This window comes from Bombina bombina, chromosome 2 (assembly GCF_027579735.1).
Source record: "Bombina bombina isolate aBomBom1 chromosome 2, aBomBom1.pri, whole genome shotgun sequence".
NCBI lineage: Eukaryota > Metazoa > Chordata > Amphibia > Anura > Bombinatoridae > Bombina > Bombina bombina.
In genome coordinates, this window is record NC_069500.1 from 113805193 (window position 1) to 113831927 (window position 26735).

The 26735-nt window shown below is 39.3% G+C and overlaps 1 protein-coding gene across 1 annotated transcript in view; it reads right to left on the bottom strand.

Annotated features, from left to right (window-relative positions):
• The window catches only part of C9 (complement C9), an 88601-nt gene that overhangs the window by 18644 nt on the left and 43222 nt on the right, over positions 1-26735 (bottom strand). The window contains exons 2-3 of the mRNA XM_053699677.1: positions 14096-14224; positions 4009-4187 (exon numbers count right to left, since the gene is read on the bottom strand). Of these exons, the coding sequence (XP_053555652.1) occupies positions 4009-4187; positions 14096-14224 (308 nt within the window). The remainder of the gene's footprint in view (positions 1-4008; positions 4188-14095; positions 14225-26735) is intronic.

The following is a 26735-nucleotide window of genomic DNA, read 5'->3' on the forward strand; positions in this document are numbered from 1 at the left end:
TCCATCTTCAAGACCTCCGACGCGGAGCCATCCTCTTCTTCCGATGTCCGAACGCTGAATGAAGGTTCCCTTTAAGGGACGTCATCCAAGATGGCGTCCCTCGAATTCCGATTGGCTGATAGAATTCTATCAGCCAATCGGAATTAAGGTAGGAAAAATCCGACTGGCTGATGTAATCAGCCAATCGGATTGAATTTCAATACAATTGGCTGATTGGATCAGCCAATAGAATTGACGTCGCATTCTATTGGCTGATCCAATCAGCCAATCGGATTGAACTTGGGTGGTGGGTTGTAATGTTGGGGGGGGGGTATTGTATTTCTTTTTTTTTACAGGTTAAAAGAGCTGATTACTTTGTGGCAATGCCCCGCAAAAATCCCTTTTAAGGGCTGGTAAAAGAGCTGGTTACTTTGTAATTTAGTGTAGGATAGGGAATTTTATTATTTTAGGGGGCTTTATTTTATTAGGGGGCTTAGATTAGGTGTAATTAGCTTAAACTTCTTGTAATATTTTTTTATTTTTTGTAATTTAGTGGGGTTTTTTTTTGGTAATATAGTTAAGTTTATTTAATTGTATTTTAATTTAGATCATTGTAGTTAATTTATTTAATGATAGTGTATTTGTAACTTAGGTTAGGATTTATTTTACAGGTAAATTTGTAGTTATTTTAACTAGGTAGCTATTAAATAGTTATTAACTAAGCTATTGTACCTAGTTAAAATAAATGCAAAGTTGCCTGTAAAATAAATATAAACCCTAAAATAGCTACAATGTAATTATTAATTATATTGTAGCTATCTTAGGGTTTATTTTATAGGTATTTAGTTTTAAATAGGATTAATTTATTTAATTATAGGAATATGTATTTAGATTAATTTAAATAATATTTAAGTTAGGGGGTGTTAGGGTTAGACTTAGGTTTTGGGGTTAATTCATTTAATATAGTGGCGGCAGTGTAGGGGGGTAGATTAGGGGTTAATCAATGTACTGTAGGTGGTGGTGGTGTAGGGGGGGCAGGATAGGGGTTAATAAATGTAATGTAGGTGGCGGAGGGCTCCGGGTGCGGCGGTTTAGGGGTTAAACAATTATTTTATTTGCCGTGGGTTCCGGGATCGGCAGGATAGGGGTTAATAACTTTATGTAGGTGGCGGCGGTATAGGGGGCGGCAGATTAGGGGTTAATAGGTATAATGTAGGTGGCAGCGGGGTCCGGGAGCGGCGGTTTAGGGGTTCATATATTTATTATAGTGACGGTGGGCTCCGGGAGCGGCGGTTTAGGGGTTAATAAGTATAAAGTAGGTGGCGGAGGTGTAGGGGGGACAGATTAGGGGTGTTTAGACTCGGGGTATATGTTAGGGTGTTAGGTGCAGACACTTCCCATAGGAATCAATGGGATATCGGGCAGCAGCGAACATGAGCTCTCGCTGCTGTCAGATTCCCATTGATTTCTATGGGATCCGCCGCCTCCAGGGCGGCGGATTGAAAACCAGGTACACTGGGCCAGAATAGAGGCGAGCGTACCTGGTAGTTCTATGATAACTTCCAAAAGTAGTCAGATTGTGCCGAACTTGCGTTCGGAACATCTGTAGTGACGTAAACATCGATCTGTGTCGGACTGAGACCGGTGGATCGTATGTTACGTCACTAGATTCTACTTTTGCCGGGCTGTAGGGCTTGATAACTACAGCGAATCATCCTCACCACAAATACACTGCGGAATTCCAGCGTATTTGCGGTTGACGGCTTGATAACTAGAGGCCAATGTGTTAGAGCATTTAATTATTGCATTGTTGCTTGCATATAACTGTATGTTTTATCCCTGAAAAATGGTTAAACACATAGTTAAAGTCAGCTCCAGGGCAACAATGAATTTCTGTGATCTTACTGAACACATCTACGGAACAAAATACATGAATTAGCCACCAATCAACAGCTTGTTCCCAGCAGTGTGCATTGTTGCCTATGAGCCTACCTAGGTATGCTTGTCATTAAAGGATCAAAGGGCCATTACAGGTAATTGCTCTATTTTTTTAATACTAGTAACCCTACACAGCTATGTGTTTAACTCAAGAAAGGGGATTATCACTTAGTCAAAGTTAAATTGCCACTTACCCAATCAACAGCACTAGTCACACAGCAGCTAAGTATATATACGCCTTATTTTAAATGGATACAAGCTGAGTGCTTGTTGGAGACTGGGTGATTACTTATAAACAAAAGGTTTGATATAAGTGATATTAGTGAATAAGTAAGTGCATTATAGGTGTTTACGTATATGCTATAGGAAGGCAGTAAAGGCGCAGGCAGGAAGGGACAGCTAATGTAGAATGGGTGTCGACTATTCTGCATTCCAAAAGTCGTATTCCGCATGTATTATCTATTTATTTAGTCTGTTATGTAAATGTAACTTACCACAAATATTTGTCATTGTGTACCCCTTCCCTTGTTCCCAGTGATACAGAATTTTGTGGCCCTAGTATGCTATACAAATTAATTATAATAATAATGATAAGTGCACTGGAGGGGGAATGTGAAATGAGGGGAGAGCTAATTAAAAAGTGTGTTGCAGTAGTCAAAATGAGAGATGATGAGAGGGTCAATTAATGCTTTACTTAGTGAAGGAGAGAGCAAATTCAAGTATGACTTCAACACTGGAGTTTTCTAGTGTAATTATTAGGGAACCAACACGTTTTTAACTGTGTCTTTGAAATATTTGTTGTAAAGGGATGTAAAGCCATTCAGGAAATCTGAGACAGGGATTTGATCCGATCTGCTTAAACATAGGTTTGGGAATATATCTCACAGCAACTGTGAATATTATTTTTGTATTAGTATAATGTTCTACAAATTGAACACTGTGCCATACAGAAATACTGGTACACATCTAAATAATTAATTTATTTGTAATAATATAATTAAATAACCAGGTTAAAAAAACATGACACTTTCTACTTTATTAGTTTTCACCTCACATTCCTCAAGTAACTCTGAAAGCCTGATTTCAATCGTTTGAGGTATTTTACATGGGGTAAACTTTTCCTTTAGTCATTGGCAAGTTGTATTCTCTTACAGCTACTTAATTGGATCAGTGGGCCATGTTGTGCTAGACAATGATGCTTGCATCTGATTGGCTATAACCTGGGCTTTTGAGACTGCCTGGGTCTTCTAACAGTCTACGTATGAGAACCACATCAATTTTTTAATATGTATACACATCAACAGGACTATGGGCTCAATTATCAAACACTTGCAAGCATGTTGATAAAATACACAAAAAAAGTGTTCTTTTTAGCATTATATAGTAATGTATGCTTTTCTCTTTCACATCCAGAACCCTGCATAGCAAGATAGAAAGCTAAAAGTTGCAATATTATCTGCTGACAAGACTTCTTAGATCTTACCAAACCTGAGAACGTTAGAGAGTCAGTCCCTTTTTAACACAGAGAACGTTAGAGAGTCAGTCCCTCTTTAACACAGAGAACGTTAGAGAGTCAGTCCCTCTTTAACACAGAGAACGTTAGAGAGTCAGTCCCTCTTTAACACAGAGAACGTTAGAGAGTCAGTCCCTCTTTAACACAGAGAATGTTAGAGAGTCAGTCCCTCTTTAACACAGAGAACGTTAGAGAGTCAGTCCCTCTTTAACACAGAGAACGTTAGAGAGTCAGTCCCTCTTTAACACAGAGAACGTTAGAGTCAGTCCCTCTTTAACACAGAGAACGTTAGAGAGTCAGTCCCTCTTTAACACAGAGAACGTTAGAGAGTCAGTCCCTCTTTAACACATATACACATTCAGATGCAATTAAAAAGTTTTTTCCTAATTGTGCTGATCAGTGATTAAATTATTCTAATTGACTTACTGCTACTCAGACTCAGTTTTTAGGCATATTTGAAGAATACCGGTCATTAAGCACTAATCTAGTTGCTAATTTAATACCTACAAAATCCAATGTTATCAAACATGGGTATTTTTCTTTGTTTCCCATAACTGTCATGGTTTTCAAAATCTTACCTTTTGTTTTATAAGGACTGGTGCCTCAGCAAGAGAAATGGCCCATTGAACATAGATTTCCAAATCAATTGCCCTTTCTCCTCTTTCAAGTTTTTGCCCGAGGGTTGAGGCAAATTGTGTTGTGCCTCCATCAACAAAAGAAACAACATTGTCTATCACTCCAGATTTATTTCCAGTTTCTACAATAAATATTTGGACATAATTCACCATTAGAATATTTTGCAGTGATGAAGCATTAGTAGGGGGAATAAGAAAAATGAAGAACACATAAATTAGATGTTTCAATGACAATAATCAAATGTCTTCATTGAATATTAGCAAAGGACAATTAAATATGGTAAAATTGCCTAATCAACTAATATACAATAACAAGATAATACAAATGTTAAAATTTGCTTACATTTCCAACACCTTTTATCATGTGACAACAATCAGCCAATCACAAAATGCATATACATTTTCACTGGGAGCAATTTCAGAATATGGAGGCCATTATGTCATCTTTAAAATAAAATTAATCCTTCATTCTGATATTTTATATTTATTAAATTGTATACTCTATTTGAGACTATGCAAGGATATCAAACATATATTTTATTATATTATTGGTCTAGATTCATAGATGTTTGTAAGGCTGCAGAGGGGCCTAATTTTACAGGTGAGAACATGCTCAAAATTAATTAAAGGGACAGTGTACTGAATATTTTTCTCCCCTTTAATATGTTCCCAATAATGCCTTTTGCCTGATGAGTGTATTATGTTGTTTACAAAAAGCTCCTTTATTTTGTCATTTGAAATCGCTGTTATTTTTCTGCTGTATCTACACCTATAATGAAAAATTTAGTACAGCAGTATTGGCTATAGAAACACTATTTAAAGAAGAATCAACAAAAGAAAACAAACGCCCAGCGAGTAGTTTTAGAGATAGGTACAAACATTTTTCAATTTCTCTCTCTAAGTTTTTATGAGTATACAGTAAGAGATATGATAGAAAAAAATAAACCTAAAGGAGCAATTTCCCATACATTTTATACTCTGCAGCTGGTATAACAAACCTTTGGAAACACATTAAGGAGAAATTATAAACATCTATATTTGCTTTAAAGGGACAGTCAAGTCCAAAGAAAACATTCATGATTCAAATAGGGAATGTAATTTTAAACAACTTTCCAATTTTCTTTTATCACCAATTTTGCTTTTTTCTCTTGGTATTCTTAGTTGAAAGCTAAACCTAGGAGGTTCATATGCTAATTTCTTAGACCTTGAAGGCAGTCTCTAATCTAAATGTATTTTAACAGTTTTTCCGTACTAGAGAGTGTTAATTCATGTGTGTCAAGCTCATGCACGTGAATTTACTGAGGAGTGAGCACTGAAATGCAAGTCTGTCAAAAGAACTGAAATGAGGGGGCAATCTGCTGAGGTTTAGATACAAGGTAATTACAGAGGTAAAACGCGTATTATTATAACTGTGTTGGTTATGCAAAACTGGGGAATGGATAATTAAGGGATTATCTATCTTTTAAAACAACAACAATTCTGGTGTTGACTGTCCCTTTAAGTGCCAAATACATGTCTTGCACATCAAACACATTTGCACTATGGGACTTTTAGAATGACTTTAGAGCCATTTAGATCTGATTATGATGTGGGCATGTACTTTGAAGATGGGCTTCAAAGCCAGTTGGGTCTGATCTGAGGTCTGATCTGAGGTATAATATGGTTATAGGTCTTGTAAAGGAGGCTACAGTACAAGGGTTATGATCAAAGATCTTGAATTTTGAAATGGGGGTCTCAAATAAAATGAGCATATCTGGGGAAGGACATAGTTCTGTGAAGCCTTTGTGATTTTTTAGTCCACCACTGCTATACTCAGAATGAAAAGAAAAAATGATTTGAAATAATAGTCTGACTATTTTTTATTATTTGTATAGCAATGTATGTAACAAAGCAAATTTAAAAAATAATTTTGGTTTACTGAAAGCAGTAAATATAGTTTCTGTTGTATGCATGAAATACTTTGTATATTATGTTGTCCTTTGGATCTAAAACAATGGAAAAATAATGTAAAAGCAATCATTTTGAAACATTTGTAAAATGTTTAACAATTTTATCTCTTTTTATATTGAATATTACTGAGTATGTCAGACACAGATATTTTTTTTATATATAATTAGTACTGTTAAATATAACTTTTGAATGAATGAGAAGATTTAGCTTATTTTTTCCTAAGATATGGTGAGTCCACGACATCATAAATTACTAGTGGGAATATCTCTCCTGTCCAGCATGAGGCATCAAATAGCACCACATCAAAGCTGATAAATACCACTCCCCTTCCCATAATCCCCAGTCATTCTCTTTGCTTCTGTCAATGGAGGCGGTGAAGTTTGGTGTCTGAAGAAATGAAATCCTTTATGGGGATAGTTTTCCCTGCAAGTAAGGATTTGGGTATAGCTGTAGTCCATGTCAATCTCTTACCTCACAGTAGTGGTGGCTTTTAAGTAGTTAGGAAGTTGTAAGGTGGTGCTTACTTTGTTTCCTAACATATTGCTGCGCTAAGTATAGAAAGCCATAGTTGGTTACTCTGTTCTTTCTTTTTTCCCACAGGTCTCTGTTAGGAGTTTGTGTCCTTTCATGCCTTGTGAGCTGTCTTCCTGTTGGACAGCTAGACTGCAGGTAAGTGCTTTTTTGTCTTCTAGGTTTAGGAGACTTTGCACTTTTAAAAACATTAATTATTTATTTTCTGCAGTTTTAAATTTATGTGATTTAGGAATCTTTTAAATAGGATTCAATAGGCAGTATGCAGGCACTATGTGTTTGAGATTTGAACTTTAAGACAGGGTGCTGTTAAATTTTAAATTTTGTACTACTTGTTTAGCTAGAACGCTACAATGTAAAGAAAAATTATTGCCTTATGAGCCTAATGTCTCTCAGGATGATGCTGTTCAGGCAGTGCCGCAGCCCTCTCCTCAAACATTCCAAACCTCTATGGCGTCACATGCAGTGCCCTGCGGATCCTCTCAACCTCCTGGTGGGGTATATTTGCGTGCAGATTTTGCTGCTCAGATATCTTCTGCGGTATCTGAAGCTTTATCTGTTTTTCCTGTTTTTTGGAAAACGCAAGAGGAAAACTAAACACTTAATAGATTGTAAAGTTCCTGTTTCAGCAGCTTCTACACCAGTTGATCCTCATCATAATTCTACGAAGGATGTTACCTCAGTTCCTTCTGAGGGTGAAATTTCTGATTCTGACAGTGTTAATATTTTGTCGGAAGTGGAAGAAGTAAGCTTTAGGTTTAAGCTTGAACACCTTCATGTTTTATTAAAAGACGTTTTGGCTACTTTGGATGATTCTGACTCTCCTGTTGTAGTTAATCCTAAAAAATCTAGTAAACCTAATATATTTTATGATGTCTCTTCCTCTACGGAAGTGTTTCCTGTTGAGCAGGGATTCTGTTTTCCCCGTCTTCAGTTTTTTTTTTTTATTATTTAAGGTTCCATATAAGGCATACAAAAATCAAAAGACAGCAAAGTACAAAGAACTAATTTACGATAAACATTGTAAGAAACTTGACTGAAATTATTATACAGGCAGTATGCCCAACAATGCACCAACCTCCTGAATAACATCCAAGGCCACTTTTGGACCTTAATCCTTAGAGCAGCTCTACAGGGGGTTATCTTGATCAAAGGAGACCACTCTTGGGTCCCATATCTGTAACCTCTTTTTTTTTTTTTTTTTTTTTTTTTTTTTTTTAAAGTTAACATCTATTTTAACAAAATCATAAAAACAACAACAACAAAAAAAAAAAAAAAGAAAAAAAAGAAAATAGTAATAATACTTGATAGTTATTTAAGCCCATAAGGGGGAGTTTAACTTGAGTGCGAGGCTCCATCTACAAAATATGAAAGTGAGATAGTTGTCGCTTGTGGGATGTTATTAGGGTACAGGTTCATGTCTGGAGAAGTAAGGCCAGCATAAGTGACATGGGTATTGTCACCAATAGGATACGTGGGGAAAGCTGACACATTGCATGTGAACTAAAAAGTAAAATATAGCCATTAGGAAATGTGAACACCCTGGCTTGTCTATATACTTATCCCAAGATTAGGCTGTTTAAAATAATTGATCTGCATAAACAGCTCTGATGTGGTGTGCCCTAAAAGGTATAGAAAAGTCTCAGTGAGCCCTGGTAACAATTGATGCAATAATATTTTAAACTGAATTACAAATCTAACTAAACTAGGCAGAAATTATTGGGAATTGTGAACAGATCAGTATCCTGGATAATCAATCCAGGTTTGATATTTTAACTATTTTCACTTGCAATGTAAGTGAAGTAAGCTGGCACATTATAGAGGGATAGTGGGATACTAAAAAGGAAAAGTACAAATGTTTACATTGACTGATCAAAACATAATTGATAGTGTACATATCCAAAAACTAGGTACATTAGGGTATTCAGTCCACATAAACAGTTCCAGAAATTTAGAGCCTAGATCAGTGGTTAACAACTAGGAACATACAGTGTATTAAGAGTTTCACCAACAGTTGAAACCTGCCACAAATAATTAGCAGAGAAGTATTGTACTCCATCAAGTTAAGATAGTCAGAACCGCATCATCTCTATCTCTTTGTGTATAGTGATAATCTGAGATATTAGGAAGTGATAGCACGTCTAAATAAACAAAAGGGAGTTCTATTTTCATGTCACCAGAAGCATCCGTATGTTAACCCAGGATGAGTGTTTAAGCATAAACATAGATTGCCTTATCGAGCCAGGGGCATCAGAGACTCCAGTTCAAGTGCAGCACCGACAGAATTGCCACCCCGACACCTGTAGGTTAGAAGCTATAGGTTTAGCCCACTCCTGCTCTGCTGAAGGATCTAGCTGACAACTGCAATGTAAGTCTTTGTGGTAGGTCTAAAGGCACCCAGCAGCGGCAATCTCCGGTCGCCATCTTGAAACCTTTGTGTGAAGGGGGAATCTGAACCTTCAAGAGCATCCAGTCGACCAACGTGTGAGACAGATATTTCTCTGCTCCCATGAGCTTGTGTAACCAAGGTGGTTGTAGAGCTCTTTGTATGATTTTTGCAGGCGCGTTTGCATTCTGCTGTTTCTTTGCACCTGGCTCCTGGTCCGGATTCGCCATTGCCGGCGCCGCTCCTGTCAGTGTTGCAAGTGCGCCCGCTTGTTCCTGTGCAACACTCTCCATAAGTCCCTGAGGGGAAGCATTCTCCACACGAGTGAGAGCTTTTTCCTGAACCTCCGTAGCCAGAGCCTTAAACTGAGCCTCCTTGTAGTTTGCTGCTTTGTTTTCTATAAGGCGCAAAAAGTGTTCATTTAGATTAGGTCCCGCTCGAGAATGGCATATTCAGACTCCATCCTATTTATGTTTCTCTCTGTAGTTTCCCCCTTACTGATTCATGCAGAATGACAGTGGTTTAACACTGCTATACCCCGTTTACCGGGGGGGGGGGGGGTGTTGAGACCTCTCCTGGAAAGGGCTGCTGCAGGCCTCAACCCTCTGAATCGGCAAGATGATGCAGTTTCACAATAAACTTGATATCACTCAGCTGTGCTCAGTCTCCCGAAGAACAGACTTAAGGTTTTAGGGATAATGGTAAAGAAATGCTGCTGATAAATAGCGAATTTTAACAGCAGCCTGCACGCAGCTTCCAATATTCCATCCATTCAAGATGCTGCCCAGAGACACACCCCCATCTTCAGTTTTTAAGAAGACGTTTCCTATTGCTGATTCCATAAAGGATTCTTGGCGCACGGTGCCCAAAGTAGAAGGGGCTGTTTCTTCTCTGGCTAAGAGAACTACAATCCCTATAGAGGATAGTTGCTCTTTTAAGGATCCAATGGATAAAAAGCTGGAGGTATATTTGAAGAAGATGTATGTGCATCAGGGTCTTCAATGGCAACCTGTCGTTTGTATTGCCACAGTGACAAGTGCAGCATCTTAATGGTGCAATGCTTTATCTGAATCTATATTAGAGGAGACTTTGTTGGAGGAAATTCAGTATAGGATTAAGGCTCTTAAGCTAGCCAATTCCTTTATTTCTGATGCTAATATGCAAGTTATTAAATTGGGGGCCACGCTGTCTGGTTTCTCTGTCTTGGCTCGCAGGGCTTTGTAGCTTAAGTCTTGGTCAGCTGATGTTTCCTCCAAGTCTAAGCTTTTGGTGCTTCCTTACAAGGGTAAGACTTTGTTTGGGCCTGGATTGGCATAAATAATATCTGATATTAGGGGTGGAAAAGGATCTTTTCTACCGCAAGACAAAAAGATTACATTTAAGGGACGTCAAAGTAATTTTCATTCCTTTCATAATTTCAAAGGTTTCTCCTCTGCTTCCAAAAAGGAACAATCCAAGTCATCTTGGAGACCCTGTCAGTCCTGGAGCAAGGGAAAACAATCTAAGAAACCTTCAGCTGAGTCTAAATCAGACTTTTAGCAGACTTTCCCTGTTTTTACGGGAGTGGTTACGAAATATCCCAGATCTATGGGCTGTGGGCATTATTTCTCAGGGTTACAAATAGAATTCAATTTTCTCCCTCCCAGGGGCAGGTTTCACCTCTCAAGGTTATCTGCAGATCGGGTAAAAAGAGAGGCATTCTTGAACTGCATTCAGGATCTTTTCTCTGATTGTTTCAGTTCCAGTAAAGGAACAGGGTATAGGATTCTATTCAAATCTATTTGTAGTTCCCAAGAAAGAGGGAACTTTTCATCCCATTTTAGACCTAAAATGTCTCAACAGGTTTCTCAGGGTGTTGTCCTTCAAAATGGAGACCATTCGGTCCATTTTTCCTTTGGTTCAGGAAGGTCAGTTCGTGATGACCATAGACCTAAAGGACACTTATCTTCATGTTCTTATTCACAGGGATCATCACAAATGTATGCGATTCGCTTTTCTAGACAAACACTTTCATTTTGTGGCTCTTCCGTTTGGCCTTGCCACAGCTCCCAGAATTTTCTCAAAAGTTCTAGGGGCTCTCTTGGCAGTGATCAGGTCTCAGGGAATTGCAGTGACACCTTACTTAGACAACATTCTGGTTTAGGCGCCATCTTTTTAACTAGCAAGCTCCCATACAGAGATCTTGTTATCTTTTCTACGTTCCCACGGATGAAAAGTGAATCTGGGAAAGAGTTCCCTTGTTCCAGCTAGAAGGGTGGTGTTCTTAGGGACTATAATAGATTCCCTATCTATGAAGCTTTTTCTGACGGAGGTCAGGAAATCCAAAATTCTCTCTGCTTGCCTTTCTCTTCAATCTACTCTTCGGCCATCTGTAGCCCAATGTATGGAAGTAATTGGTTTGGTGGTCGCTTCCATGGACATCATTCCTTTTGCTCGATTCCATTTGAGAACTCTGCAATTATGCATGCACAAGCAATGGAACAGAAACCATTTGGATCTGTCCCAGAGGATAGATCCAGATGTGTTAACAAGAGACTCTCTTCCGTGGTGTTTTTCTCAGGAACATCTGTCTCAGGGCACATGCTTCTGGAGACCTTCTTGGGTGATTGTGACCACGGATGCCAGCCTGTTAGGTTGGGGAGCAGTCTGGGACTTGTTAAAGGTGCAGGGATTATGGACTCGGGAGGATTCTGCTCTTCCCATAAACATATTGGAGTTGAGAGCGATTTACAATTCTCTGATAACTTGGCCTCAGTTGGCTTTAGCCCGATTTATCAGATTTCAGTCGGACAATATCACCTCTATGGCTTACATCAACCACCAGGGAGGAACTCAGAGTTCCTTAGCCATGAGGTTGGTGGCTTGGATTATTCAGTGGGCGGAAGTTCACAATTGTTGTCTATCTGCAATCCACATTGCTGGAGTGGACAATTGAGAAGCGGATTTTCTGAGCAGACAGACTTTTCATCTCAGGGAATGGGCTCTCCATCCGGAGGTGTTCTCCAGGTTAACCCTCAAATGGGGGATGCCGGAGTTGGATCCAATGGCGTCTCGGCAGAATGCCAAGCTTCCAAGGTACGGTTCAAGGTCAAGAGATCCGCAGGCAGCTCTGACAGATGCTCTGGCGGTGCCTTGGAAGTTTGGTCTAGTTTATCTGCTTCCTCCGTTTGCTCTTCTTCCACAAGTCATTGCTTGTATCAAACAGGAGAGAGCATTGGTAATTCTAATAGCGCCTGCATGGCCTCGCAGGATCTAGTATGCAGACCTAGTGAACATGTCATCTCTGCCTCATTGAAGGCTGCCTCTGAGGAAGGACCTTCTAACTCAGGGTCCTTTCTTCCATCCAAATCTCGTTTCTCTGAAACTGACTGCTTGGAGATTGAACGCTTAGTTTTGTCTAAACATGGTTTTTCTGAATCAGTCATTGAGACCATGATTCAAGCTTGCAAGCTTGTTACTCAGAAGATTTACCATAAGGTATGGCATAAATACCTTTATTGGTGTGAATCTAAGGGCTACCCTTGGAGTAGGGTTAGGATTCCTAGAATTTTGTCTTTTTTCCAGGAAGGTCTGGCGAAGGGGTTGTCAGTCAGTACTCTGAAAGGTCAGATTTCTGCTTTATCTATTCTATTGCATAAGCATTTGGCAGTCGTGCCAGATGTTCAATCTTTTTGTCAGGCTTTGGTCAGAATCAATCCTGTGTTTAAGTCGATTACTCCTTGGAGTCTTAAACTTGTTCTTAATGTTTTGCAGCATGCTCCGTTTGTGCCAATGCAATCCATAGATGTTAAATTGTTATCTTGGAAGGTTTTGTTTCTTGTTGCCAACTCTTCTGTGAGGAGAGTTTCGGAACCCTCGGCTTTGCAGTATGATTCTCCTTACCTTATCTTTCATGCGGATAAGGTGGTCTTACGTACTAGGTTGGTTTTTCTTCCTAAAGTGGTTTCGGTTAGGAATATTAATCTGGAAATTGTTGTTCCATCTCTCTGTCCCAATCCTTCTTCTCATAATGAGCGTCTGTTGCACAACTTGGATGTAGTGCGTGCTTTAAAATTCTATTTACAGGCGACTAAGGATTTTCGCCAGTCTTCTGCCCTTTTTGATTGTTTCTCAGGAAAGTGTAAGGGTCAGAAGGCTAATAACAATTTAACATCTATGCATTGCATTGGCACAAACGGAGCATGCTGCAAAACATTAAGAACAAGTTTAAGACTCCACTACTTCTCTTTCCTTTTGGTTGAGAAGTATGATTTGTTTTGCTTATGATACTGCTGGACAGCAGCCTCTGAGAGAGTTACAGCTCATTCCACTAGGGCTGTCTCATCTTCTTAAGCTTTCAAAAAAGAAGCTTCTGTGGAACAGATTTGCAAAGCTGCAACTTGGTTCTCTCTGCACACTTGTTCTAAATTTTATAAATTTGATACTTTTGCCTCAGCTGATGGTTATTCAAGCGAGGTGCCTTCTCTTTAGGTCCACCTGTCTTTTTTTCTCCCTAATCATCCGTGTAATCTAGCTTGGGTATTGGTTCCCACTAGTAATTGATGACGTTGTGGAATCACCATATCTTAGGAAAGAAAACATAATTTATGCTTACCTGATAAATGTATTTATTTATGGTGAGTCCACGACCCCACCCTTATATTTAAGACAGTTATTTTTGACTAAACCTCAGGCACCTCTACACCTTTTTTATTATTCCTTTTTCCATTTCCCCGAATGACTGGGGATTATGGGAAGGGGAGTGGTATTTAACAGCTTTGCTGTGGTGCTCTTTGCCACCTCCTGCTGGACAGGAGAGATATTCCCACTAGTAATTGATGACGTTGTGGACTCACTATATCCGGAAAGAAAGAAATTTACCAGGTAAGCATAAATTATGTTTTTTTACAGGTTTTTTCTGATACAAACTATGATAATCAAAACATTTTTTTAAATGGAAAAGGGATAGGAGAATATTTAGATACAGCTACAGCCAAAATGAGTGAGTCAATTATCATTTGATTGGAAAAATAATCTTACAATGTATTGCTAGCTTGGTAACATTCTGGGCCTTAGGATCAGAACTAATTAGCCTTAGCACTATTTTTTTAATACAAGTATGGGTAAAATACAATCTAAAATGCCTTAATACAAGTAACATATAAAAAGTAATGAAATACTTACGTTCTGTATTACCAAGGACTTTTTTACACTTCTCATTTTCTATCTTAGCTTTGCCATCAACACCTTCAGCCTTCACACTTAAATCAAGATTAAATCCCAGGCAATTAGAGATATCCGTGGTGGTAATCTCTGTAAAGGTGTACAGACAGAAAGCATTGATTACATGGATGGTAATAAACTTCAAATTATTTTTTGTATTATTATTATGTATTTGCATATTAATAATAACTAGTATTTATATAGCGCCTTTCTCCCAGTGGGACTCAAAGCGCTTTTTCAGCGCTCACAATTAACCAAATCAGCAGCTGAATAGTAATAGTTGTTATTATTACCCAATTTTAATGGTACTCATTTTTATCGACCTCGGAAGGATGAAGGGCTGAGTCAGCCCTGCCAGGATTTAAACTTGTGACCTTGGATCTTTCAAACAGGCTTTTTTGTAGTCAGAGTATTTACCAACTGAGCTATCTCATACATACAAATTATTTTGATGAAGATTTGTCTAATATTTTACAGTGTAACATAATTTTTTATGTATTTGTCTGTTTTAACCTAAACAATAACAGATAGCAAATGTTTTTTAGTTTCACATTTGTATAAACTTCAATCAAAAGGAATACAATATTTGTATAAATCAACGAGCATTTACATGTTGGAACCTCAGTTTTTCTTTATACAGTATATTGCTTTGCTGAGGACAATTAAAGTTAAGGCTGTGTGGAATATAGGATTGTTAAAATAAGTATCTAACAGGGTTTCCACATAGTCTTGTTTGCACACTCTCTTTAAAGGGACAGTCAAGTCCAAAATAAACTTTCATGATTCAAATAGGGCATGTAATTTTAAACAACTTTCCAATTTTCTTTTATCACTAATTTTGCTTTGTACCTTTGGTAATCTTAGTTGAAAGCTAAACCTAGGAGGTTCATATGCTAATTTCTTAGACCTTGAAGGCCGCCTCTAAGCTGAATGCATTTTTTGGTTTTTCACCACTAGAGGGCGTCAGTTCATGTGTTTCATATACATAACATTGAGCTCACGCACGTGAAGTTACCTAGGAGTGAGGGCTGATTAGCTAAAATTAACTGAAATAAAGGGGCAGTTTGCAGAGACATAGATACAAAATAATTACAGAGGTAAAATGTGTATTATTATAACAACAAAAATTCTGTTGCAGACTGTCCCTTTAATTGCCTGTCTGTAATTGTCCTGAGCAGAAGAGATAGATAAGAGAAAACCTAAGTTTCAACACTGTGGTGCGCATTATTTTATAGAAACTAAAGTACTTTATAGAAACTAAAGTACTTTATAGAAATTAAAGTACTTTATAGAAACTAAAGTACTTTATCGAAACCAAAGTATTTATAGAAACTAAAACTTTACACTTAAATTATAAGTATAAATGATAAACATACATCTAAATACTATTTTCATGCTACTTTTAATAAGTTATTATGGGCAGGGCTACAAGTGGAGCGCTACCAATTGGCGCTTATAAAATTATAAATGTGCCCCAAATGCACCCAAAATACAGTGGTGTGTACTTTATTAAAAAAAAAAATTGTAGCATTTTTATTTGTAATAAAATAACTGCACCAGGCAGTATTTTGGGAGTAAAGTTGGCAGAAGTGGGGTGTTAGAACATAATGGCACTGAAAAGTGCCTTTACATTGTGGTCTATGGGAACTATTGCCTAGATTTAGAGTTTTGCGGCCAAAGGGGTGCGTTAGCTACGCATGTTTTTTTTCCCCCGCACCTTTTAAATAACGCTGGTATTTAGAGTTCTCTGAAGGGCTGCGTTAGGCTCCAAAAAGGGAGCGTAGAGGCATATTTACCGCCACTTCAACTCTCAATACCAGCGTTGCTTACGGTAGCGGCTAGCTGGAAAAACGTGCTCGTGCACGATTCCCCCATAGGAAACAATGGGGCAGTTTGGGCTGAAAAAAAACCCAAACACCTGCAAAAAAGCAGCGTTAAGCTCCCAACGCAGCCCCATTGTTTCCTATTGGGAAACACTTTCTAAGTCTGCACCTAACATCCTAACATGTACCCCGAGTCTAAACACCCCTAACCTTACACTTATTAACCCCTAATCTGCTGCCCCCGCTATCGCTGACCCCTGCATTTTATTATTAACCCCTAATCTGCCGATCCGGACACCGCCGCAACCTACATTATACCTATGTACCCCTAATCTGCTGCCCCCAACATCGCCAACACCTATATTATATTTATTAACCCCTAATCTGCCGCCCCAACATCGCCGCTACTTTACCTACACTTATTAACCCCTAATCTGCCGACCGGACCTCGCCGCCACTATAATAAATGTATTAACCCCTAAACCGCCGCACTCCCGCCTCAAAAACCCTATAATAAATAGTATTAACCCCTAATCTGCCCTCCCTAACATCGGCGACACCTAACTTCAAGTATTAACCCCTAATATGCCGACCGGACCTCGCCGCTACTCTAATAAATGTGTTAACCCCTAAAGCTAAGTCTAACCCTAACCCTAACACCCCCCTAAGTTAAATATAATTTTAATCTAACAAAATAAATTAAATCTTATTAACTAAAGTATTCCTATTTAAAGCTAAATACTTACCTGTAAAATAAACCCTAATATAGCTACAATATAACGAATAATTATATAACGGGAGTGAGGCGGTTTAGGGGTTAATACATTTATTAGAGTAGCGGTGAGGTCCGGTCGGCAGATTAGGGGTTAATAAGTGTAGGTAAGGTAGCGGCGACGTTGGGGGGGGGCAGATTAGGGGTTAATAAATATTATGTAGGTGTCGGCGATGTTAGGGGCAGCATATTAGGGGTACATAGGGATAATGTAGGTGGCGGTGGTGTGCGGTCGGCAGATTAGGGGTTAAAAATTTTTATTAGAATGGCGGCGATGTGGGGGAACTCGGTTTAGGGGTACATAGGTAGTTTATGGGTGTTAGTGTACTTTAGAGCACAGTAGTTAAGAGCTTTATAAACCTGACTTTTTTCTGCGGCTGGAGTCTTGTCGGTAGAGGGTGTACCGCTCACTTCAGCCAAGACTCTAAATACCAGCGTTAGGAAGATCCCATTGAAAAGATAGGATACGCAATTGGTGTAATGGGATCTGCGGTATGGAAAAGTCGCGGCTTGGAAGTGAGCGTTAGACCCTTTCCTGACTGACTCTAAATACCAGCGGGCGGTAAAAAGCAACGTTAGGACCCCTTAACGCTGCTTTTGACGGCTACCGCAGAACTCTAAATCTAGGCGTTAGGGTGCTTAGATTAGGTGTAATTAGTTTAAAATTCTTGTAATATTTTTTTATTTTCTGTAATTTAGTGTTTGTTTTTGTAATTTAGTTTAGTTTATTTAATTGTATTTAATGGTAGGTATTGGTAGCTAATTTATTTAATTAATTTAATGATAGTGTAACTTAGGTTAGGATTTATTTTACAGGTAATTTTGTAATTATTTTAACTAGGTAGCTATTAAATAGTTATTAACTATTTAATAGCTATTGTATCTAGTTAAAATAAATACAAAGTTGCCTGTAAAATAAATATAAATCCTAAAATAGCTACAATGTAATTATTCGTTATATTGTAGCTATATTAGGGTTTATTTTACAGGTAAGTATTTAGTTTTAAATAGGAATACTTTAGTTAATAAGAGTTAATTTATTTCGTTAGATTAAAATTATATTTAATTTAGGGGGGTGTTAGGGTTAGGGTTAGACTTAGCTTTAGGGGTTAATACATTTATTATAGTAGCAGCAAGGTCCGGTCGGCAGATTAGGGGTTAATACTTGAAGTTAGGTAGCGGAAACATGGCGGGGGCAGATTAGGGGTTAATAAATATTATGTAGGTGTCGGCGATGTTAGGGGCAGCAGATTAGGGGTTCATAGGGATAATGTAGGTGGCGGGGGGGGTCCGGAGTGGCAGATTAGGGGTTCATTTTGTAGTGCAGGTGTCAGCGATAGTGGGGGCGGCAGATTAGGGGTTAATAAGTGTAAGGTTAGGGGTGTTTAGACTCGGGGTTCATGTTAGGGTGTTAGGTGCAGACTTAGAAAGTGTTTCCCCATAGGAAACAATGGGGCTGCGTTGGGAGCTTAACGCTGCTTTTTTGCAGGTGTTAGAAGCAGCGGTAGGAAAAAAAGCTGCGTTAGCTAAGCAGGTCTTTACCGACAAAACTCTAAATCTAGCCGTAATAAAATAAAAAAAAACAAAATAATAAAAGTCCCTACCCTATTCTACATTACAAAGTAATCAGCTCTTTTAACAGCCCTTAAAAGGGCTTTTTGCGGGGCATGCCCCAAAGTAATCAGCTCTTTTGCCTGTAAAAAAAAATACAACCCCCCCTCAACATTAAAACCCACCACCCACATACCCCTACTCTAACCCACCCAAACCCCCCCTTAAATAAACCTAACACTACCCCCCAGAAGATCTCCCTACCTTGAGTCGTCTTCACCCAGCCGGGCCGAAGTCTTCATCCGATGGGGCAGAAGAGGACATCCAGACCGGCAGAAGTCTTCATCCTATCCGGGCAGAAGAGGACATCCGGACCGGCAGACATCTTCATCCAAGCGGCATCTTCTATCTTCATCCATCCGGAGCGGAGCCATCCTCTTCAACCGACACCTACTCGCCGAATGAAGGTTCCTTTAAATGACGTCATCCAAGATGGCTGATAGAAGATGCCGTCTGGATGAAGACTTCTGCCCGTCTGGAGTTCCTCTTCTGCCCGGCTTGGATGAAGACTTCTGCCCGTCTGGTTGACCACTTCGCCCAGCTTCGTTGAGGACTTTGGCCCGGTTGGGTGAAGATGTCTCAAGGTAGGGTGATCTTCAAGGGGTTAGTGTTTTTTTAAGGGCGTATTGGGTGGGTTTTAGAGTAGGGTTGGTTGTCTGGGTGGTGGGTTTTAATGTTGGGGATGGTATTGTACTTTTTTCAGGTAAAAGAGCTGATTATTTTGGGGCAATGCCCCGCAAAAAGCCCTTTTAAGGGCTATTTGTAATTTAGTGTAGGGTAGGGCTTTTTTTATTTTGGGGGGCTTTTTAATTTTGTTAGGCGGATTAGATTAGGTTTAATTAGTTTAAAAATCTTGTAATTATTTTATTATTTTTTGTAATTTAGTGTTTGTTTGTTTTTGTACTTTAGATAATTTTATTTAATTGTAGTTAATTAATTTAATTATAGTGTAGTGTTAGGTGTAATTGTAACTTAGGTTAGGTTTTATTTTACAGGTACTTTTGTATTTATTTTAACTAGGTAGTTATTAAATAGTTAATAACTATATAATAACTATTGTAGCTAGTTAAAATAAATACAAAGTTGCCTATAAAATAAAAATAAATCCTATGTAGTTATAGTGTAGCTATCTTAGGGTTTATTTTATAGGTAAGTATTTAGTTTTAAATAGGAATAATTTATTTCGATTTATTTAAATTATATTTAAGTTAGGGGGTGTTAGGGTTAGTGTTAGACTTGGGTTTAGGGGTTAATACATTTAATATAGTAGTGGCGGTGTAGGGGGGCAGATTAGGGGTTAATAATTATAATGTAGGTGGTGGTGGGCTCCGGTAGCGGCGGTTTAGGGGTTAAACACTTTATTTTGTTGCGGTGGGGTCCGGGAGCAGTGGTTAGAGGTTAAACACTTTATTTAGTTGCGGTGGGGTCCGGGAGCGGCGGTTTAGGGGTTAATAAGTATAATGTAGGTGGCGGCAGTGTAGGGGGGGCAGATTAGGGGTTAATAATATAATGTAGGTGGTGGCGGTGTAGGGGGGGCAGATTAGGGGTGTTTAGACTCGGGGTACATGTTAGGGTGTTAGGTGTAGACATTAACATAGGAATCAATGGGATATCGGGCAGCAGCTAACATAAGCTTTCGCTGCTTTCAGACTCCCATTGATTCCTATGGTATCCGCGGCCTCCAGGGTGGCGGATTGAAAACCAGGTACGCTGGGCCGGAAAAGTGCTGAGCATGCCTGCTAGTTATTTCATAACTAGCAAAAGTAGTCAGATAGTGCCGAACTTGGATTCGGAACATCTGGAGTGACGTAAGCATCGATTTGTGTTGGACTGAGTCCGGTGGATCATATGTTATGTCACTAAATTCTACTTTTGCTGGTCTGTAGGGTTTGATAACTAAGGCGAATCAGGCTCGCCACAAATACGCTGTGGAATTCCAGCGCATTTACGGTTGACAGCTTGATAAATAGATGCCAAACTCTCATATAACACACACACAAGACACCACAAACTCTCATATAACACACACACACAAGACACCACACAAACTCTCATATAACACACACACACCGACAACACACACACTCTCATATAACACACAGAGACACCACACTCATACAATATACACACACACCACACACTCTCGTAAAACACACATACCACACACTCTTATATAACACACACACAACACTCTCATAAATACACAAACACTTTCATATAACACATACACACTCTCAAAAAACACACACAGACACCACACACTCTCATACAATAAACACACCACCCACTCTCGTAAAATCTATCTATCTATCTATTGGGTTCTTTTAAAGCACGGCTATTCACCCGTAAGGGTCTCAAGGTGCTGAGGGTTGCAGTTCAGTCGAAGATCCAGGTCTTGAGGTCCTTTCTGAACTTAGTTAGGGCGGTAGCTTGTCTGAGGTGCAGCGGGAGGGTGTTCCAAGTCTTGGCAGCCAGGTGAGAGAAGGATCTGCCTCCCGCTGTGGTTTTTCTGATGCGGGGGATGACAGCAAGGGCTTGGTCGGCCGATCGAAGTTGTCTGGCAGGGGTGTAGAAGGTAACGCGGTGGTTCAAGTATTCGGGACAGATGTTGTGAAGGGCCTTGAATGCGTGGGTGAGAAGCTTGAAGGTTATTCTTTTGTTGATGGGGAGCCAGTGCAGGTCCTGCAGGTATTTGGTGATGTGGCATTGACAAGGGATGTCAAGGATTAGTCTGGCCGAGGAGTTCTGGATGCGCTGTAGTCTCTTTTGGAGCTTGATGGTGGTGACGGCATAGAGTGCGTTACCATAGTCCAGTCGGATGCTGACAAGGGTGTGAGTGACAGTCTTCCTGGTCTCGGTTTGGATCCATTTGAAGATCTTTCGTGGCAGGTGAAGTGTGTGGAAGCATGCAGAAGAGACGGCATTGATTTGCCGGTCCATGGAAAGCGATGAGTCCAGGATGATGCCTAGATTTCGTGCATGGTCGGTTGGGGTTGGAGGGTGTCCGAGGGCTGTGGGCCACCAGGAGTTATTCCAAGCGGATGTGGTGGGACCGAGGAGGAGGACTTCGGTCTTGTCTGCGTTCAGCTTTAGGCAGTTGTAGTTCATCCAGGTGGCGACTGCTGTCAGCCCTTCATGGACACACATACCACACACTCTCATACAATACACACACTTTCATATAACACCCACACACTCTCATACAATACACACACCACACACTCTCATAAAAAACACATACCACACACTCTCATACAACACACACACACTCATAAATGCACACACTTTCATATAACACAGATATAATGATATATCAACATCATTGTCTCTGATATCTTTGGAGGTTCTGTAGTATTAACACATATATACTGATTAAACTATTATGCAGAGTACTACTGTGCTGAGTTGTTTTGGAGCTTTTAAATGCTGGTCACATTTAGGCCCTACTGTAGGCAATTTTTCAGTGATAAACCCACACATAGGGGTTGATTTATCAAAGGCTTTCGCCAGCCTTTGAGTTCCTACAGCTGCAGGTTCTTATGGCTGCAGGTTCTCACAAGAGAACCTGCTCACCGTATTTAACAAGCAGCGGTCATCAGAGCGCTGCTTTCCTAACCTTTCACCACCTCTAAAGTGGCAAAATTCAATCTCTGCGGTCTAATCTGACCGGGGAGATTGACAGCTCCTGTCCATGCGTGATTGGCTGTGTGCGGGCAGGGGGCGGGATTGCACTCGAGCGCAAAATAGCGCTCGTGTGTAATGGTAAATTCCTCCAGGGAAATTCGCCACGCCAGAGGCGAGCTGCGGTGCACAGGGGCGCGTAAATGTGCCCCTGTCTGTCTCAGCTTTAGAAATCTAGCCCATACTATCTTTTGTTGTTGCGTTTTTTCAGCAGACCAAGCAGAAACAAAATATATCATTATTTTATGTATATATCATGAAAATTTTAAAACAAAAAACCTAGAGAAAAAATGATTATTTATTAAAATTTTAATAAACAAAGATGCAAACATTGGAGTATAAGGCCTAGATTTGGAGTTTGGCGGTAGATGGGCTGTTAACGCTACGCGGGCTTTTTTCTGGCCGCACCATAAAATTAACTCTGGTATCGAGAGTCCCAAAAAATGCTGCGTTAGGCTCCAAAAAAGGAGCGTAGAGCATTTTTACCGCAAATGCAACTCTCGATACCAGAGTTGCTTACGGACGCGGCCAGCCTCAAAAACGTGCTCGTGCACGATTCTCCCATAGGAAACAATGAGGCTGTTTGAGCTGAAAAAAAACCTAACACCTGCAAAAAAGCAGCGTTCAGCTCCTAACGCAGCCCCATTGTTTCCTATGGGGAAACACTTCCTATGTCTGCACCTAACACTCTAACATGTACCCCGAGTCTAAACACCCCTACCCTTACACTTATTAACCCCTAATCTGCCGCCCCCGCTATCGCTGACCCCTGCATTATATTATTAACCCCTAATCTTCCACTCCGTAAACCGCCGCAACTTACATTATCCCTATGTACCCCTAATCTGCTGCCCCTAACACCGCCGACCCCTATATTATATTTATTAACCCCTAACCTGCCCCCCACAACGTCGCCGCCAGCTACTTACAATAATTAACCCCTAATCTGCCGAGCGGACCTGAGCGCTACTATAATAAAGTTATTAACCCCTAATCCGCCTCACTTACCCTATCATAAATAGTATTAACCCCTAATCTGCCCTCCCTAACATCGCCGACACCTAACTTCAATTATTAACCCCTAATCTGACGACCGGAGCTCATCGCTACTATAATAAATGGATTAACCCCTAAAGCTAAGTCTAACCCTAACACTAACACCCCCCTAACTTAAATATAATTTAAATCTAACAAAATTAATTAACTCTTATTAAATAAATTATTCCTATTTAAAGCTAAATACTTACCTGTAAAATACATCCTAATATAGCTACAATATAAATTATAATTATATTGTAGCTATTTTAGGATTAATATTTATTTTACAGGGAACTTGGTAATTATTTTAACCAGGTACAATAGCTATTAAATAGTTAAGAACTATTTAATAGTTACCTAGTTAAAATAATAACAAAATTACCTGTAAAATAAATCCTAACCTAAGTTATAATTAAACCTAACACTACCCTATCAATAAATGAATTAAATCAAATACCTACAATTACCTACAATTAACCTAACACTACACTATCAATAAATAAATTAAATACAATTGCTACAAATAACTACAATTACATAAACTAACTAAAGTACAAAAAATAAAAAAGAACTAAGTTACAAAAAATAAAAAAATATTTACAAACATAAGAAAAATATTACAACAATTTTAAACTAATTACACCTACTCTAAGCCCCCTAATAAAATAACAAAGACCCCCAAAATAAAAAAATGCCCTACCCTATTCTAAATTAATAGAGTTAAAAGCTCTTTTACCTTACCAGCCCTGAACAGGGCCCTTTGCGGGGCATGCCCCAAGAAAATCAGCTCTTTTGCCTGTAAAAAAAAAAATACAATACCCCCCCCAACATTACAACCCACCACCCACATACCCCTAATCTAACCCAAACCCCCCTTAAATAAACCTAACACTAAGCCCCTGAAGATCTTCCTACCTTGTCTTCACCATCCAGGTATCACCGATCCGTCCTGGCATCCGGTGCTGAAGAGGTCCAGAAGAGGCTCCAAAGTCTTCCTCCTATCCGGCAAGAAGAGGACATCCGGACCGGCAAACATCTTCTCCAAGCGGCATCTTCGATCTTCTTCCATCCGGTGCGGAGCGGGTCCATCTTGAAGCAGCCGACGCGGATCCATCCTCTTCTTCCGGCGATCCAATCAGCCAATCAGATTGAGCTCGCATTCTATTGGCTGATCGGAACAGCCAATAGAATGCAAGCTCAATCTGATTGGCTGATTGGATCAGCCAATAGGATTGAACTTGATTCTGATTGGCTGATTCCATCAGCCAATCAGAATATTCCTACCTTAATTCCGATTGGCTGATAGAATCCTATCAGCCAATCGGAATTCGAGGGACGCCATCTTGGATGACGTCCCTTAAAGGAACCGTCATTCGTCGGGAGATGCCGGAAGAAGAGGATGGACCCGCGTCGGCTGCTTCAAGATGGACCCGCTCCGCACCGGATGGAAGAAGATCGAAGATGCCGCTTGGAGAAGATGTTTGCCGGTCCGGATGTCCTCTTCTTGCCGGATAGGAGGAAGACTTTGGAGCCTCTTCTGGACCTCTTCAGCACCGGATGCCAGGACGGATCGGTGATACCTGGATGGTGAAGACACGGTAGGAAGATCTTCAGGGGCTTAGTGTTAGGTTTATTTAAGGGGGGTTTGGGTTAGATTAGGGGTATGTGGGGTGGTGGGTTGTAATGTTGGGGGGGGTATTGTATGTGTTTTTTTTACAGGCAAAAGAGCTAAATTCTTTGGGGCATGCCCCGCAAAGGGCCCTGTTCAGGGCTGGTAAGGTAAAAGAGCTTTTAACTCTATTAATTTAGAATAGGGTAGGGCATTTTTTTATTTTGGGGGTCTTTGTTATTTTATTAGGGGGCTTAGAGTAGGTGTAATTAGTTTAAAATTGTTGTAATATTTTTCTTATGTTTGTAAATATTTTTTTATTTTTTGTAACTTAGTTCTTTTTTATTTTTTGTACTTTAGTTAGTTTATGTAATTGTAGTTATTTGTAGCAATTGTATTTAATTTATTTATTGATAGTGTAGTGTTAGGTTAATTGTAGGTAATTGTAGGTATTTGATTTAATTAATTTATTGATAGGGTAGTGTTAGGTTTAATTATAACTTAGGTTAGGATTTATTTTACAGGTAATTTTGTTATTATTTTAACTAGGTAACTATTAAATAGTTCTTAACTATTTAATAGCTATTGTACCTGGTTAAAATAATTACCAAGTTCCCTGTAAAATAAATATTAATCCTAAAATAGCTACAATATAATTATAATTTATATTGTAGCTATATTAGGATGTATTTTACAGGTAAGTATTTAGCTTTAACCCCTTAGTGACCAGAGCACTTTTCCATTTTCTGTCCGTTTGGGACCAAGGCTATTTTTACATTTTTGCGGTGTTTGTGTTTAGCTGTAATTTTCTTCTTACTCATTTACTGTACCCACACATATTATATACCGTTTTTCTCGCCATTAAATGGAATTTCTAAAGATACCATTATTTTCATCATATCTTATAATTTACTATTAAAAAAATGATAAAATATGAGGAAAAATGGAAAAAAACACACTTTTTCTAACTTTGACCCCCAAAATCTGTTACATATCTAAAACCACCAAAAAACACCCATGCTAAATAGTTTCTAAATTTTGTCCTGAGTTTAGAAATACCCAATGTTTACATGTTCTTTGCTTTTTTTGCAAGTTATAGGGCCATAAATACAAGTAGCACTTTGCTATTTCCAAACCATTTTTTTCCAAAATTAGCGCTAGTTACATTAGAACACTGATATCTTTCAGGAATACCTGAATATCCCTTGACATTTATATATTTTTTTTTAGTAGACATCCCAAAGTATTGATCTAGGCCAATTTTGGTATATTTCATGCCACCATTTCACCGCCAAATGCGATCAAATACAAAAAATTGTTCACTTTTTCACAAATTTTTTCACAAACTTTAGGTTTCTCACTGAAATTATTTACAAACAACTTGTGCAATTATGGCATAAATGGTTGTAAATTCTTCTCTGGGATCCCCTTTGTTCAGAAATAGCACACATATATGGCTTTGGCGTTGCTTTTTGGTAATTAGAAGGCCGCTAAATGCCACTGCGCACCACAAGTGTATCATGCCCAGCAGTTAAGGGGTTAATTAGGGAGCTTTTAGGGAGCTTGTAGGGTTAATTTTAGCTTTAGTGTAGTGTAGTAGACAACCCCAAGTATTGATCTAGGCACATTTTGGTATATTTCATGCCACCATTTCACCGCCAAATGCGATCAAATTAAAAAAAACGTAAAATTTTTCACAATTTTAGGTTTCTCACTGAAATCATTTACAAACAGCTTGTGCAATTATGGCACAAATGGTTGTAAATGCTTGTCTGGGATCCCCCTTTGTTCAGAAATAGCAGACATATATGACTTTGGCGTTGCTTTCTGGTAATTAGAAGGCCACTAAATCCTGTTGCGCCTCACACGTGTATTATGGCTAGCAGTGAAAGGGTTAATTAGGGAGTTTGTAGTGAGCTTGCAGGGTTAATTTTAGCTTTAGTGTAGAGATCAGCCTCCCATCTGACACATCCCACCCCCTGATCCCTCCCAAACAGCTCCCTTCCCTCCCCCACCCCACAATTGTCCCCGCCATCTTAAGTACTGGCAGAAAGTCTGCCAGTACTA